A 15,256-nucleotide genomic window follows, 5' to 3' on the forward strand; every position below is an offset into this window, starting at 1 on the left:
CAGCAGGGTAGTTGTGTAGAAACTGGTTGTGATCCTCTGCATCTTGAGAGCTGTTTCTGCTCATGGTCTTTCCTCTTCAGCTCAGTGATCTCCTGCTCCAGTCTCTCCTGAAGCCTCCACCACTCACTTCAGCTTCATGCTTGATCTGATCTGCTGCTTCACACGTTTTTCCAGTGAGACGGATCAGCTCAGTGAAGATCTTCTCACTGTCCTTCACTGCTTTGTTATCAGGCAGATGCCACGCTAGACTGGTCTCCTCCTCCTGTTGAAGCAGCTTCACATCTTTCTTCTGTCCTGGAGTCCCTGCTGGATTGTTTGTCTCCACAGCCCGAGCCTCTGCCTCCTGGTCCTTTCTCTCTCATGCAGCTAACACTGTGTCGGTCTTTGTGTTCATCCACAGAGCAGAGATAACAGGATACACTGCTGATCAGTGCGGCAGAACATTCACACCTCATCATGACGAGAGCATGTTCTCCTGGCTTCTTCCAGGGCTCCACCAGCTTGAAAGTCAGTCAGAGGACTGTACTGAGGCCGGGAGGTGTTTTTCATAAGAGCTAAACAAACCAAACAGGACTTTGAGAGCTTTCAGTTTCCTGTGCAGCAATCACAGGCCACATCTTCAGGTCCAGCATAGCAGTGGACAGCAGGAGCAGTTGTCCAGTCTTCTCTGGCCTTCTCCACCAAATCCAAACATGGTGTTTTTCACCAGGACAGGCCTCAAAGAAGGTCTGCTCACTGAGGGCTGTAGCTCCCTCTCATCTCGCCATCCCAGTGGGTGTTAATACAGTTTATACAGTAGTTGTGTCTACAGCCAGTAGCCACCGATCTCTGTGCAGCCCTGCACAAATCACAACAGCAGAACTTTTCTCTCCAGTTGATTTTCTGCTGTTTGGCTCTCAGCTATTGTGTCAGTGACTGTAGAATAGTTTCACTTCTGAAAAGAAATAGATCTCTCTGATCCTCCCTCTCCTTCACTCCCTGCAGTACCCATTCCAGCAGTCTAGGCCGTTCACTGGTCCTGCCATGCACATCTGTATGGAGAGAGCAAAGAAATATTCTGACTGGGGAGGAGCTGGCCAGTTGTTGGTTTTCAGATTACTGCACTTCCTACAGCGGCTCTGTTCATACCTGGCAAAGCAGAGGAGCTTTCAGTAGAGGCAGAGTGTATATCTCATTCACAACATACAGTAACAATGAAAGTCAAATCAAATAGATGCATTTCATAATAATAAATCACATCTTTATTTATAAAGCACATCTCAAAACAGACTAACTGTTCCTGTCTATGACTTTTCAGCAGAACTGCTTTGTTTTTCTACAAAATTTTGTCATTTTTAAATAATAATAGCAGAGTAAATGGTTTTTGAGTTAGATTTAAAATCTATGAGAAAAGTGAAACATAACTTTACCTTCATGCAGAAAAAAGAGAGAACACTTCAGACTCAAACTTCAGAAGTCAATTAACTCATTGGCAGCCCGGTGTTGTGTTGGCAGGTGAGATCTTTAATGTGTTCTACAGATGTATCTAATCTGAATGACTAATTCACATGATCAGATATAAAACTATATTTTTGTGTTTTAAAATCATGAAAGTGATCATACACTTACACAGCCCATGAACATGAAGATCAGAATGCATCACACAGACGTTTAAAACCCAAATGAAAAAATGAAGTCTGAACAAACTTAGATCATTTCAAATTTAAAATCTTTAAAGTATATTTCCACCAACCATGGGTGAAATATTTTCTTTTCCCACTAAAAATCTAAGATGTTTACCGATTCTAATGACTTAATGCTGATAGAAACTGTCTTAATCACACAAACCAATATCTGATCATGAAGCTGCATAATTACATTATTATCCATTTGTTAAATATGAGAAATGTTAAATCTAAATTGTCCAAACCCACCCATGTTAAAGAAGAGGAAAATAAAATTCTGACCGCCTAAATCTATGGGTTCTTCACTTGGTCCTCATACCTCATACCTTCTCAAACATTTCATGGAAATCGGTAAAGCAGTTTAATAGTGATCCTGTAATGTAATAAAGAATCAAACACATAGACAGGAGCAGGTAGTAATGACTTTGAATGTTTATTTAAAGTTATTCCCACTGCACAACCTCTCCCTGTGTGAAAGCCCAGTCTGAAAGGAGGAGGATACAGGCCACTATAGCGCCACATCAACACTTTTATTAACAAGGCTTCTTGTTTAGCCACAACACCTCCGCCCCACACCGGTACGGCCCCCTGTGCTGCCCTGTGGTGACACACTAGCATGGTGAGGCTGGTTCAGAAACAACCCAGAGGATGAAGAAGGTCCAATGAGAGACGGCACGCTGAGATTCGTAGGACTCAATTAATGAACAGAAAAGAGGACGCTGTCTGCCTGGGCCATCAAGTTCCACAGAGAAAAAAAAGGGGGCGGATGATGGTGAGAGACAAAGAGAAAGTATTCAGTAGAAAGAATCCTCTCCTGTCCCTCGACGTGGCTGCCGATCTGCGAGGCGGGCTTTGATGATGTCGCTAACGTTGAAGATTGAGGCTTGTGACGAAACCTCAAGATTCACAGCGTGGTCGTCGTCCTTCTCCAATCAATGACGCAGTTCCTCTCTCCTCTTTCCACACAAAAACGGAACGACTGGGACGGAGAGAGAACTTAAATCAATTCACTGAGCAGATGTCGTCCTCTATTGTTTAATAATTGTGTTTCAATTAATCATGAAATGCAACAACAGCACAATGAATGACAGTGTGTTACCTGCGGAGGGGACTACAGATCTCCGAGAGGAATGATTTCTTCGTTGATAAAAAACTCGATAGTCTCCTCTTCCCAGTCGTCCACGTTGCTGTCCAGCTCATCAGTGTCCACGCCTTGTAAAGACAAAACATACAGTCAGAGATTTTTCCTAATTTAAATGTGTAGAGGGAAGTGAAGGGTGAGGATTATTAAAGTGAGAGGTCTCACCTCCTCTGAGCTCGAGGCGCAGGCTCTTCTGTTCCAGGTAGGTCTGTACCGCCTTCTCCCTGTATTGATGGTAATCCTCCATCATGGTCCTGCGCTTGTCCACCAGCTCCTACTCACACAGAACGACATATTGTGTTAAAACTCTTTGTGTCTGTAACTATAGATTATACTTGACAGCTTTATTATAGACTCATATTAGGGCTTGTAAACAGGAAGCTTTTCTAATTTAAAGCATTGGAATTACTGCAGTTTTGCTTCAAAGCTGATTTTGAATCCTCTTCTTGAAAGGAAGAAATCTGCCTGTGATGTTTTCTTTTTTTTTAAAATCACATTATCTGTAAACAGCTTTTTACTTTATCACTAATTTAACATGTACAGAAACATTAAAAAAAATGGTAAAATATAGTTTGAGAAATGGAGTAAGTCAAACCTTGGAAGCCTTGGACTGGCTCAGACGATCCTTCTGCTCAAAGATCTTTGAGTATTTCTTAAGATCCTTCTTGATCGTCTGCAAGAGAAAGAGAGTGTTGACTGTGCAAAGGGCAACCAATCAAGAGCCATTAAGAAAATACAGAGAACATTGTGGTCGTGAGCCTCAGATCAGCGTTAGAATCAGGAGCTACAGAGCAGCTCTCATACGAGGTGTCAGAAAAGTTAAGTTTGTCATCAGTGACTCCACACGCCACACACACAGTGTGTATATTACATTATGACAAAGTGGTACCTTGATGGAATCTGCACTGAGCAGGGTCGTAGGTCGGGGTCTCCACAGCAGCTGACAGAAGCGGTCCTTGTTGTTCTTCTGAAGGAGACGACCCTGGAACGTCCACAGCCAGTACGCATTGTCCACCTAGACACACAAACAGGTCAGTGTGAGGTTTTATTAGTTAGTTTGTATTTTACAGTTTAACCATTAACTTTATTATAACTCTAAATGAAACAAATATATTGAAATTGTAAAAATATGTACATAGATACACATACTTTCTGCATTGTTTATTCTGTAGAATATGTTTTCATATCAGCAAACAGATAAGACAAGAGTGATACTGATATGTCTGTGTAAAGCTCCTATCGGAGGATTCCTGTACCTTGTGGCTCCACCAGGAGACGGAGGTGACAACGTAGCGACCGGTTGGGTCCCACTCCACGTCCGAGGCCATGTAGTGCTCCGCTATGTTCATCATGGTGCAGTCTGACGTGTCCACAAAGGTAAGAGCTCCGTTCATACTACACACAAAAGAAAACAACAAAGGTTACACACACACACACACACACTTATCAGCACAAACACAGGTGCAAATATATAAAATTGAGCCTCAGATAACAGTTAGAATCAGGAGCTGAGCTCTCATACGAGGTGTCAGAAAAGTTTAGTTTGTCATCAGCTGCTTGTGTCTCTCACACACACGTACCTCCGGAGTCCAGCCAGCACCAGAAACTGTCCCTGGGGGCTCCAGAAAATGCTGTTGGCCTGCTGCTTGTCATACATCTCTGTGGAAACAAACAACACAGTGGCACATTCAGTGGATGTTTGTAGAGCGTCTTTTACTGTGCAACAGTGTCAAGAGAACGGTTAACGTGTGTGTCCAATCTACTCACTTATGAGATCGATCTTGCCGTTGTTTTTGACATGATAGAAGGAGACGTTGATTCTAGGAGACTCTCCGTGGAGAACAGCGAACTTGCTGCCGTTGGGCTCCCACGCAAAAGCTATGATGCCCTCTGGAAAGATGAACACAACCGACGATAGATCAGGCTTCTTCTTCAACAAGACTCTCACACAGAGTTACCTTTCCTTTGTGTGTTTATGTTCTTACCCTTCATCTCCACCACATCGACAGGAACCTGCTTCTCTCTCATGCGGAAGATTTCAAAGTTGGTGACCACACCCTAAAAGACAAAAAACTAGATTTAGAATTTGATTTTCCACCAGTCAGATCCCTCCTGTTTCCCCTCTTCCTCGTTCCATCTGTGTACCGGTGTTCCTTTAGGAGTCCTGTCCACTTTGACACACAGGTAATCTCCATTCCTCTGCCAGTGCAGTTTGCAGTCGACAACATTGAAAAGGTTGCGGACCCGGATCTCCTGACGGGTGGGCATCTGCATCAGAGTCACTCTGGCTGGGATGTCTTTGTCCTCAGGGACCCAGAATGCTAGGATGTTGTCACCAGGAGACCATGAGAAGTCCCTGTAGACACAAACACACACACTTGTTAAAAAACATCCACACTGAATGCTCTCACAACTGAAATCACAGAATTATTAGATGTAAATCAGAAAATCATTATCAAGGAGTCTTACTTGATCCCAGTAATCTTGAGACTCTTCTTGTCGAGCAAGCCCATAGACTGGAAGGAGCAGAAACTTGGTGTTAAATGCTACTTGCACATTTAAAACACGAATACATAGAAACACAAACACAACTACATATTTTTTTGTAAGTTTACTTACAGGAGCTTCGTAGATGCTCAGCGTGTCTGGCGTCATCCTGGCAAAGAACTTCCCATCATGGCTCCATCTGAAAACAGGTAAATAACATTCAAACACCACGACAGTAACAAGTGCAAAAAACAGTGAGGTTGAAAATGACATTTTTAGAAGAAGAGAAGTATAAAATGAACTCACTTGAATATGGGCCAGTGTGCGGAGCTCTCACAGTGGAAGCCTCTCTTCTTCTGTCCGGTCAGGATGTCCCAGATGATGATCGCCTGTGGGTCCTCCTTGGTGTCCATCAGTGGACTGAAGGTCACCACGTACCTGAGGACATCACAACCGCACATAAAGCGTCAGAAAGCTCAGACTCTGCACATTTCACCCAACAATATCCATCATTGTGTACATCCTCACTGCGCTTTTACTACACATTAAGGAGCATCTCATTGTCATAAACCATGGGATGTACAAGACCACATGATGGACAAGGGTCAATTCAATTTAATCATCACTATTTTGGAGGAAATTCTACTGCTTTTCCTTCTCAATAAAAATGTTCACATGGAAGCTGTGTGCGGATGAAGGCACTAACTCTGTGTCTTTTCTGCATTAACAAGCAAAAAAGAGACTTTTGTGAATTTAGTTACAATATCTACATCCATCTTTTAGATATGGTGAAGGGGAGGACAGCAGAATAATAATGAGCCATATTTCATAACTGCAATTTAAGATTTGATTTCAAAACAGCAGCATTAAGATGTCAAGCAGTCAATCGTCTTTATCATTTCTAATCACATATATGTGCACAGTTAAAAGCCTTTTATCAGCTGCCAAACAGAAATGTTGATTACCTCTCACATGGTGAGAAGTCGATGAGGGACACGCCCTGATGGCTGAACCTCTGAATCTGTTTGAACTTCTCGCCGCCCCACAATGCAATGCCACGCTGGTGGAATGTGGCCAGATAGGTGCCTTTGGGAGACCAGCGCACGTACGTCTCTGTCCAGCGCTGTAATAAAGACACAGAAACATTATTATTCCAGCGCTGTTGAATCACGTTTCACACAAATCTGCAAGTCATGCATTTTCCACGTGTGAAGAACTACTTACCGCTCTCTCTTCAGATACGATCGGCTCCTTGGCATCATTTGCAAAAATGGCGGTCCTCTCTCCGGCTTCGTAGATGACACTGTACTGGTCACGACAGTCTTGATCCTCGATCCAGTGGCGCATGTTACCCTGAACAGGCAGAAAAACACACAAAGTTAATGGAACGTAAAGCATTTTGATCATTTAACTGGTTCATCAAGATACGGTGGCCAAGAGAACAAAAATCTTGGTCATTACACCGTGTCCACTTATTTAGTAACGAGTCGGATCTGTTACAGGAAACACTCACGAAATCTTTGAAGGGCTGCTTCTCTGGAGTTTCCCACTCATCGCTGATGTTCATGTACCTGAGAAGATTAAATGGGAAACGTCATCTTATTGTGCCCTACACGCTTGTTTGCATGTTACTGGCATGTTTTGTCCGACAGTGCACACTCACTTGTCAAAGTCGGTGAAGAGGTTGACCCTGAACGTGTGCTGTTTGTCCAGTTTGTAGCCATCTGCATTCTTCACTGCCTCGAGGGCCTGAGTGGGAGCAGCATACTCCAGGAAGATGTAACTGCGTGTACAAGAGAAGCCATGAGAATCAAATGAATCTGAAATTCAACATTAAGGCAGAACAAAGGACATGAAGAGTTCATATCACACGTGTGAGACGACAGGATCGTACCCTTTGGTCGTGCCCTCGACGACTGGGTAGAACTCATTGGTGATCTTGCCAAACTTGGAGAAAATCTTGTGTATGACGTTCTTGAGCTTCTCCAGACGTTCTGGGCCCACCTCGGGAACATTGTCCACCACCACCACGGAGTCTATGCCGTCAGCCTCCAGGGGCTTGTCCTTCAGGATGTCATCGAGGAGCTCTATGAGGGGAAGGAGAGAGGGGTCAGGGCGGGCAGCAGCAATAATAGGTCTTTTATCTGATGTGTCCTGGTGCTTCTTAAAACACTCAGATGGCCAAAGAACTCTAAAATTCTGAAACTACATGAGACCACTGACATCACTTTTAAATACCAATGGAAGGTATCAAGGGGTTAATGGTATCTGTCAAGATTTCACAGTTGTTAATTGTCCCAGTGATGATACGCTGGTGGAAAGTCCCATGATCTAAATCAGCTAACTTTTTAAAAAAATTAATTAAAAACCACATAGTTTGCTTGTGACAGCAAAATACAGTTTAATACAGAAGTGCTCCAATGAATCCTGCTGTCGTGAAGATTATAACACTAGTTTTAGAAAGAATTAGACAATTAAGACAACATCTTAATTCAAATTCTATACATTTGGTCGTATTGTGTTTTCTTGAAACTAATTATTCTCTGTGATAAAGATTATGGTGAATCTGTGGATTGTATTGTGTATCAAATCTCAATTACATGTCTATGTCATATGGGTTTTAATGGCGACATCATTACCCAATATCTGATTTCCTTATTACCTGAGATTGGTATCACCACTGGCAGATGATTCATATCGGCCAGGCTCTAATTGTAATAGACTGAGATGTGCGACCGCTAAATGATACAAACAACAACACTATAGAGCACTTTAACACAAATAGCTAAGATACAATTAGTGATGTGCAATAATTAATTAATTGATTTCTGGAATTTTACAAGAATTTGCTGAATCCAGTGAGTACTTGCTGCTTCTCTCTGGCTTATGATTATCAATGAGATATCGTCTTGCTTCGTGCAAAAACTAGAAATGTGAAGATGTCATTTTAGCCTTTGTTAATGAATCAGTCCCCCCCCCACAGACCTTCTCTGTCTCTACAGGGGCTGCATCTGCAGGTGTTGGGACTGCATCGTTGGGTTTGTCACTCATTGTACTGATGGATTCACAGACATCCCTGGAGTCAGTGTTTTTTTTTAAAAAGCACCGACAAGAGCCTCTCGGGCGTGTGGGGCACTGAAGCCCAGCTGGTGGACGGTTACATCGCGTTTTATCTGCCCGGGGGATCGGGCTCATCGAGCAGCCCTTTACCTCCCTTCAGCACCGAGGTGACAGTTATTAGCAGCCGGTTGGTGTGATCCACAGTTTGAAGGGTCACAATGGAGCTTCCTGTTAGCTTCTACCGAACCGCCGTGCTGGTTAAATCATCTAATGACAGCGACTGGGCCACAGCCTGCAAGAGGCTTCCGTGGGCGGCTAATCACCGGCTAATGTTAGCCAGGATACGCTTTAAGTGAACTATATGTATTATGCTAACTTCTTTAACCGAATCCCTGGAGATAAATCGGACAAGCTAACGCGGTAGCATCCGTAGCACCGGCCGCCTCTGAGCCCGCTGCGGCTACGTGCTAACTGTTAGCACCAGGCCGTAAAGCCGGCGTGTTTCCTGCCGCCGCTCACCCTCATCCTCGACGTCATCCACGAAGTCCTCCGGGTCGCTGAAGGAGGGTTCCTCCTCGTCGTACTCGGGGTCGTCCACCATATCCACCGTGTCTTGCATTTAACAGGCCTGGGAGACGGGTGCGTGAGCTTTAAAAACAAAGCTAAAGCGAGGGGAGGCTGGCGGTGTCGGGCCGGTGTGGCACCATGTGCGGCTACGGGGAAAATGGACGATGCGGCGGAAACGTCGCGCCGGAACCGGATCGAAGGGGGAAGCGGCGCTGCGCGGACAAAGCCGAGCTATAAAACACATGGAACCAACAAAGATGGCGCCGCGTGTGTAGCCCAGCCTTCTCGGTTTGTTTACAGATCGGTGAACGGGGCTGGTGGGTTTTTTTTTTACTGTGACGCTCATGTTTCACCCGGAAGAAAGAAAGAGACACCCGGGAAACGTCACACTGTTTCCCGCGAGATGCTCGATTAGAGAAACTACAAGGAAAGAAACTACAGCGTGTGTTGTTGTTTTTTTAGCTAGCACGTGCTAAAAACATAGCTTCTTCCTAGTGTGTTGCCTGAGTGTTGGTGTGAAGGGACCGGAGCCATGGACCGGGAGTGTGTGTCGCTGCTGCCCCGGGTGTGTGAGGTGCTGCGGGGCTCAGGGTCCTCTCTGCCCGATGACACCAGCCTGGAGAAGCTGCTGGACTGGTTCACGGGACTGACCGAGGCTGGTCGGTACCATTCATTCATCCCTACAGACACACACACACACACACACACACACACACAGAGAGACACACACACACACTTTCGTTGTTACTTTCAGGTCCACATTTGAAAAACAGGCATCAGTGGTTGTTGGACATTTTCCACTGCAATGGTGAATAAACAGCCATTAAAACAGTTGCAGTTTAAGTTTTTCTTCTTAATTGATTAATCAGTTTATTGCTTTGAATGTGATCTTTACTTAAAATGTTCCTGAGACGCCTCCTGTAACTTGTGTCTTCATGTTTTTAATGCGTGATGAATGGAGCACATTTCCCAAATAACTGTGTGTTCAAACGTGTCATTTGACTTTAATAGGTGGATCTGTGCAGGAGACGTGTCCATGTCTGCTCGAGTTCATCTCCGCTGTGGTTCTCCAAACCTCATCAGACCCTGGTGTCATCTGCTTCACCCTCAAACTCTCTGGTTTAATAGCCGCCACCGAGGACGGCTTCAAAACACTTCAGGTAGAACTCGTGTACTTTTACTAAACTACTCTCACTTACTGTTCTAAATCCAGCTGACTGTAACCTGACTCTGGTGATGCCCCCCCTCTGTCGCAGGGCTCTGTTCTGGACATGGCGTTCAACCCTCAGCACTGGCGTGACGCCGGGCTCTGGGAGGATCCCTGTATACGGATTGGCTGGATCCAGGGCTTGAGGAACATGCTGCAGCATTCGAAGGCTTTTACTTTCTTTGTACAAGCAGGTGAGTCTTCATGTTGGAAACCTTCTCCTCACAACGTGTTAGTTCTGACAGAACATTTTACATTTTAATCTTTCGTTTTTTTATTCTCCAGATTTCCTTGTGCCGCTCCTACAGCTTCAGACGGACTCGAGTCTGTTTGTTGCCTCAGCTGCAAATCAAACGCTCGCCCACACCCTGATCTTCTTTCAGCCGGGATGTGACGGCACATTTAAGGATCACGGCAAAGTCAAGAGGACACAAACCTCCATCACTGACGTGGAGCCCTCCAGCCAAGATTACTCTGCTGTGCTCGGGACAATCTCACAGTTCCTCAAGGAGTCGCTGCTTCCCAAAGAAAACACCCGGCTCCATCAGAGTCAGCAGATTCTCAAGCTGCTGGCTCTGCTCCTGGCTCGGGCCCGGCAGCCTCTCCGGGACAAGCTGCTCGGGACAGTCGCAGACTCCCTGGAGGAGCTGGTGGCGGCAGGATACAGTCAACTCACCCTCCCTCTGATGGACATCATTCTGGCTTCATACAGGTAGAACAGCTCCCTCATATGGTTTGAAGATAGTAATCATAGGAACAATGCAACAAAGCATCATATGTAATGATGGACGACATGACAGCTCCACTAAAGGGAAGCCACAATTTGTTGATTGCCCCCTGATGGCTGGCTTAAACCACAGTTGGTACCTAAACACAATGTAAAAAGAAACAAATATTTATAACAAGGTTCAGATTTAGGTTTAAGTTCCTCCATGTTTGTTTTCAGCAGCTCCAGCACTGATGACTGTGTCCCGGACCAACGTGTCACTCGTCTTCTATCGTCCATGCTGAACATCACCAAACCCTCGGACCTCATTGGTGCAGCAGCTGCTTTTCTGCGCGGAGGTCGTCATCATCAGTGAGCACCTGTTCACACTCCCACACGTTCACCAGTACAACCTCAGTTTGAACTGGTTGTAGTTTCATTCTCTGTGTTTCTCTTCCTCAGAGACACCGTCCACACAGCTCGGGCTGTGAGAATCCTCCTGCTGCCCCTCCACATTATCACTGGTCAGACTCTCCTGGGCACAGACACCACAGGTAACACACTGTGATAAACACATTAGAAAAGTGAACAAGTTAAAAGTCATTAAAAATGTGACTGATATATTTTCTGTTCTCGTAGGAGAAGAGCATCACTTTTCAATTGCAGAGCAGCTGAAGATTAAAACCTCCTGCATCTCAATGATGTGTGTGTGTCTGACCCACACGCCACCGATCACACTCGTGGTGAGAGTACAAAGACGTCTGATTCTACAGGAGGAGGAAACGCAGTGTTTATAATGTGTAGCAGCCTAACATCACCGTCTCTCTGTTTTATTCCCCCTCAGCCTCGTGACTCACTCCCCTGTCCTCCGGTTTCAATCATCACTGCGGTTCTGTCCTTGTTGAGGATCGTCAGTGGAGACTCTTCCTCCTTGTCCTCGGGCTGTTCTGAGGTTTTCAGGAACCTTGTTGGATCTGGAAAAGTTCAGAAATGTGCTCTAGAGGTTCTGACGGGTCTCAGCAGCAGCCCAGGTAAAAACTCCTGTTGTTTCCTTCACCTTCAAAGATACTGTAATGGACAGACAGATTTCTCAGTACAGCGTCTGTATGTAGACATTAAAGTCAATAAAAAAATCTATTAAACGTATTAATAATAATACATATAATAATTAACAATTAGTCTAAATAACATTATATTATAATTGACATTTTCCTTGTGTGTGTTCCAGGAATGAAAGACAAACTGACTGAGGTCGTCACAGTTCTGATACAATATCTGAACAACCCTGACTCTGACCCCACTGTAAGTGTGTGTGTGTGTGTGTGGGTGTGTGGGTGTGTGGGTGTGTGGGTGGGTGTGTGGGTGTGTGGGTGGGTGGGTGGGTGTGTCCCCCTGCATGCTGCGTTCCGGTAACACAACTTTAAACGTCTTTACATTTTCTTTTACTTTATTTTGTCATTGATATTCTGCATTAATAAGGAGTCTCGTCTAAAACCAATAATAAACTGTTCCAGAGCAGAAGTGCACTACAGGGTGGAGAACTTTCTTTACTTTTGCTCATTCAGACCAACAGATGACACCATGACTGATTGTATTATATTACCTATATTTACCTCCGTTTTATTGCCTCTAGGATAAAAGTTCTGTCTGTTAACCAGCCTAGAAAGTTTAAAAATCTCTGAAGTTATCCATATTTCTGTATCTGTGTCTCTAAGGTAATACACAAGTCGTACCAGGCCTTATTGAAGTGGATGAGTGTGTGTGAAGGCGTCTCTTTGTTAACAGAGAAGCTCAAACAAGGTAAAGTTCACCTGCAGCCTTTTCACATCTTCTCTTCAAACTGCTCTTTTTGTGGCTGTGTGTTGTGTTAGTTACATTCTACTGTGTGTATCTGTGTTAGATCTCATCGACGTGGTGAAGAAACGTGTGTGCGACATGCGCTGGGAGGTGAGAGACTCCACTGTGGAGTTTCTGGGAAAACTGGCAGGTGTCCTGAAACAAGGCGAGGAGACGTGCGACGCTCTGCTGGGCGGCTGCTGGAGCACTCCTCTCCTCAGGGAGGCGCTGCAGGATCCAGAGAGCTACGTGCGGGCCAGTGCCATCGCTGCACTGGCACAGACACTGGAGCATAGCTGGCACCAGGGGGCAGCAGTCACACAGGAGCAGGTAGGCAGAAGGGATTTCTCTCAAAAACACAAACACACAACTTGCTGTAGTTTCAGACGATGAATGCGGCTAATTGTGGCTTTATTCAGTTTTTAAATTATAAAGTTTTACATCATGAGCTCGTGCAATGACTGTGATATGTCTCAGGCTGCAGCTCAGGCCTAGAGCGGGCCGTCCACTATACAGCAGGCTCGGTGGTTTGATCCTCAGCTATAGTTGGTGGTTAGATAAACTCATATAATCTCAAATAGCCAACTGTAACACGCCCGTCTCCTCCAGTTCATTTAAGATGTACTCGACTCTACTGATAACGCTTTCTGTTTATTTCTTTGCAGACTGACGTCGTGACCCGGCTGCTGGAAATTCTCTCGCAGGACACGGAGGGATTCGCCAGGAGAGCAGTTGTGCAATATTTCATCGCCTGGTTTTCTTCTCGTTCCTCCCACACATCTCCTCTGTCGTCTCCCTCCTCCTCCTCCTCCTCCTCCTCCTCTCTGCGGATGAACTCTGTGAGCTCCGTCCTCTCTCTAGGCAGCGCCGATCTGGACTGGGAGGTCAAAGTTCACACTCTGGAGCTGGCCGAGCTGCTGATGGACGAAGCCTGTTCAGGTCACCGGGGTTACAGGAAGGGCTCCGAGACGCCTCCTGCTCTGCGTCACCCATACGCTGGGATTTCTGATCAGACTCTTGGAGAGGGGGTGGAGTCAGATGTGGCCGGCGCGTTGAGTAATCTGGTCGAGCAGGGAGTCGTCTCGGCTTTGCTGAGTGGTCTGGTGGACTGCGATAGACCCGTGGGTCTGAAGGCCTGTCAGCTCCTGATTACACTCAGAGAAACTGTCTGCCCTCGGCCGCCCCTGGATGCTCCCCCTGCCACGGCAACAGTCGCCAAGGTGTCCTGTGAACTGCCGGGATGCGGCTGGGGCCGGGAGGTCAGAAAAATACCGGGGATGAAGAGGTTTGATCGGGTCAAAGAGGCAGACATCGCTCATCGGACTCGTTGTGCTGAGGTTGGGATGGAAGTCGCGAGCGAGGGCGGCGACAGTGTGTGTGTCGGCGTGTGTGACATGTTGAGGTCTCTGGGTTTGGACGAGAAACTGGACATACTGAGTCAAAGCAGTGACCACGTCCACAACTCTGCTCTCTCTCTGCTGCAGGACATACTGACTGCGAGCGCCGCACACACTCAGCAAGACGCAGAACCAGGACAGGAAGTTATAGTGGACTGTTACTGACACACATACACACGTACACACTGTTGGTTTGTTATCAGTGAGGAACAACACACTCTTAACTCTACATGTGCCTTCATGCTGGATTTTTTTTGGGACAGATGCTGATCCAGATGTTTGTGGTGTAAAAGATTTACACTATCGACATATCTGAAAAAAATGTAATTGAAGTTTAGTATTTTACAGTTTAACCATAAACTTGAGTATAAAACACAAAGACGACCAAATATGTAGAATTCAAATTAAGCAAATAAAGATATTTTTAATGTAAGATGTGGATTTTTTTCTAAATGTAACATTCATATAATGCTGTTACATTTGTCTTTATTCCACCGGCCTACACTTTTACTTGACCTGAGCCTGACTGAACCCCAAAATAGATATTTATTTTGCTTCGTTTCATCCATTGCTCGCCGTCAGCTCACCAGGCGGAATCAACTCTCGTCTCTTCCGCCCTCTGGACATCCACACATCGACGGGGGGGCGACAGCTTGGCACAGTCGCACCTCGTCTGCGGTGACCACGCAGCGGAGGCATCACACGAGCAGCGTCAGCAGCTTCGCTCCTGTGCTGCTGAAGTGGAACAGATGCGTCTGACACGGTTCACTAAGTTGAAACGTGTCCTGTGAAGACACGTCCATCAGGATAAAGAAAAAATATCACATTCATACTTTCAGTTTAAAAATCTAACAAACACATACAGATTTTTCACCGAACTCTCATTATTATTATTTATTTCGAACCAATTACACATTGTTACACATTAATTGACAATTAAATCCAAACATTACTCTGATCTACTATGATCCGAACTTTCTCTGTAGAAATGAATTGTTATTATATAGATTAATAAGATTAATGTTTGTTAGATTGGTTTCATTTCTTTTGTGCTAATCCACCAACTCAGAGCTGTTGGACAAACCAACCACCTCCGTCTTACTGCTTCCTCTGTATCTTGGCTGGTGTTGACATTGGATTTTGACATTTTCACTCAATTTAGTTACACTATTGCCTAATTTTTACAAGGGC

General features: G+C 45.2%; 2 protein-coding genes and 2 non-coding genes across 5 annotated transcripts; 1 reads left to right on the forward strand and 3 right to left on the reverse strand.

Annotated features, from left to right (window-relative positions):
• Positions 1–2,403: 2,403 nt before the first annotated feature.
• Positions 2,404–9,094, reverse strand: eif3ba (eukaryotic translation initiation factor 3, subunit Ba). Its single transcript, XM_035176247.2, has 19 exons — positions 8,872–9,094; positions 7,187–7,379; positions 6,956–7,075; positions 6,806–6,863; positions 6,517–6,645; positions 6,258–6,415; positions 5,599–5,730; positions 5,425–5,491; positions 5,275–5,321; positions 4,951–5,161; positions 4,791–4,863; positions 4,573–4,695; positions 4,386–4,464; positions 4,062–4,200; positions 3,695–3,820; positions 3,401–3,478; positions 2,971–3,079; positions 2,764–2,876; positions 2,404–2,643 (listed from the first exon to the last, which is right to left on the reverse strand). The coding sequence occupies exons 1-18, from the start codon at positions 8,969–8,971 to the stop codon at positions 2,776–2,778; spliced, it is 2,043 nt and encodes a 680-aa protein (XP_035032138.1). The 5' UTR covers positions 8,972–9,094; the 3' UTR covers positions 2,404–2,643; positions 2,764–2,775.
• On the reverse strand, positions 3,561–3,645 carry LOC118101464. Its single transcript, XR_004694551.1, has one exon. It is a non-coding gene; the product is annotated as a small nucleolar RNA SNORD60 (small nucleolar RNA).
• LOC118101476 lies at positions 4,285–4,363 on the reverse strand. The gene has a single exon (XR_004694556.1). It is a non-coding gene; the product is annotated as a small nucleolar RNA SNORD60 (small nucleolar RNA).
• Positions 9,095–9,200: 106 nt separating the features above from the next.
• On the forward strand, positions 9,201–14,498 carry brat1 (BRCA1-associated ATM activator 1). 2 transcript variants are annotated; one of them, XM_047343441.1, is made up of 12 exons: positions 9,201–9,578; positions 9,931–10,079; positions 10,176–10,320; positions 10,412–10,838; positions 11,073–11,204; positions 11,295–11,386; positions 11,472–11,575; positions 11,677–11,863; positions 12,061–12,134; positions 12,548–12,632; positions 12,733–12,998; positions 13,334–14,498. In XM_047343441.1, the coding sequence occupies exons 1-12, from the start codon at positions 9,452–9,454 to the stop codon at positions 14,228–14,230; spliced, it is 2,685 nt and encodes an 894-aa protein (XP_047199397.1). In that variant the 5' UTR covers positions 9,201–9,451; the 3' UTR covers positions 14,231–14,498. The 2 variants fall into 2 exon arrangements, with proteins under 2 accessions (XP_047199397.1, XP_047199403.1); XM_047343447.1 differs by having other exon boundaries at positions 11,076–11,204.
• The last annotated feature ends 758 nt before the right edge of the window (positions 14,499–15,256 follow it).

Source organism: Hippoglossus stenolepis, chromosome 2 (assembly GCF_022539355.2).
Source record: "Hippoglossus stenolepis isolate QCI-W04-F060 chromosome 2, HSTE1.2, whole genome shotgun sequence".
Lineage (NCBI taxonomy): Eukaryota > Metazoa > Chordata > Actinopteri > Pleuronectiformes > Pleuronectidae > Hippoglossus > Hippoglossus stenolepis.

Excerpts from the sequence above, each read along its gene's own strand:
- eif3ba (XM_035176247.2), bottom strand. The coding sequence starts at position 8,971 with ATGCAAGACACGGTGGATATGGTGGACGACCCCGAGTACGACGAGGAG. Across the intron at positions 4,696-4,790 it reads CGATGTGGTGGAGATGAAGG|AGGGCATCATAGCTTTTGCG; the intron begins GTAAGAACATAA and ends TCATCTTTCCAG. Across the intron at positions 4,201-4,385 it reads GTGCTGGCTGGACTCCGGAG|TATGAACGGAGCTCTTACCT; the intron begins GTACGTGTGTGT and ends TTTTGTGTGTAG.
- brat1 (XM_047343441.1), top strand. The coding sequence starts at position 9,452 with ATGGACCGGGAGTGTGTGTCGCTGCTGCCCCGGGTGTGTGAGGTGCTG. Across the intron at positions 11,387-11,471 it reads CCTGGGCACAGACACCACAG|GAGAAGAGCATCACTTTTCA; the intron begins GTAACACACTGT and ends CTGTTCTCGTAG. Across the intron at positions 12,135-12,547 it reads ACCCTGACTCTGACCCCACT|GTAATACACAAGTCGTACCA; the intron begins GTAAGTGTGTGT and ends TGTGTCTCTAAG.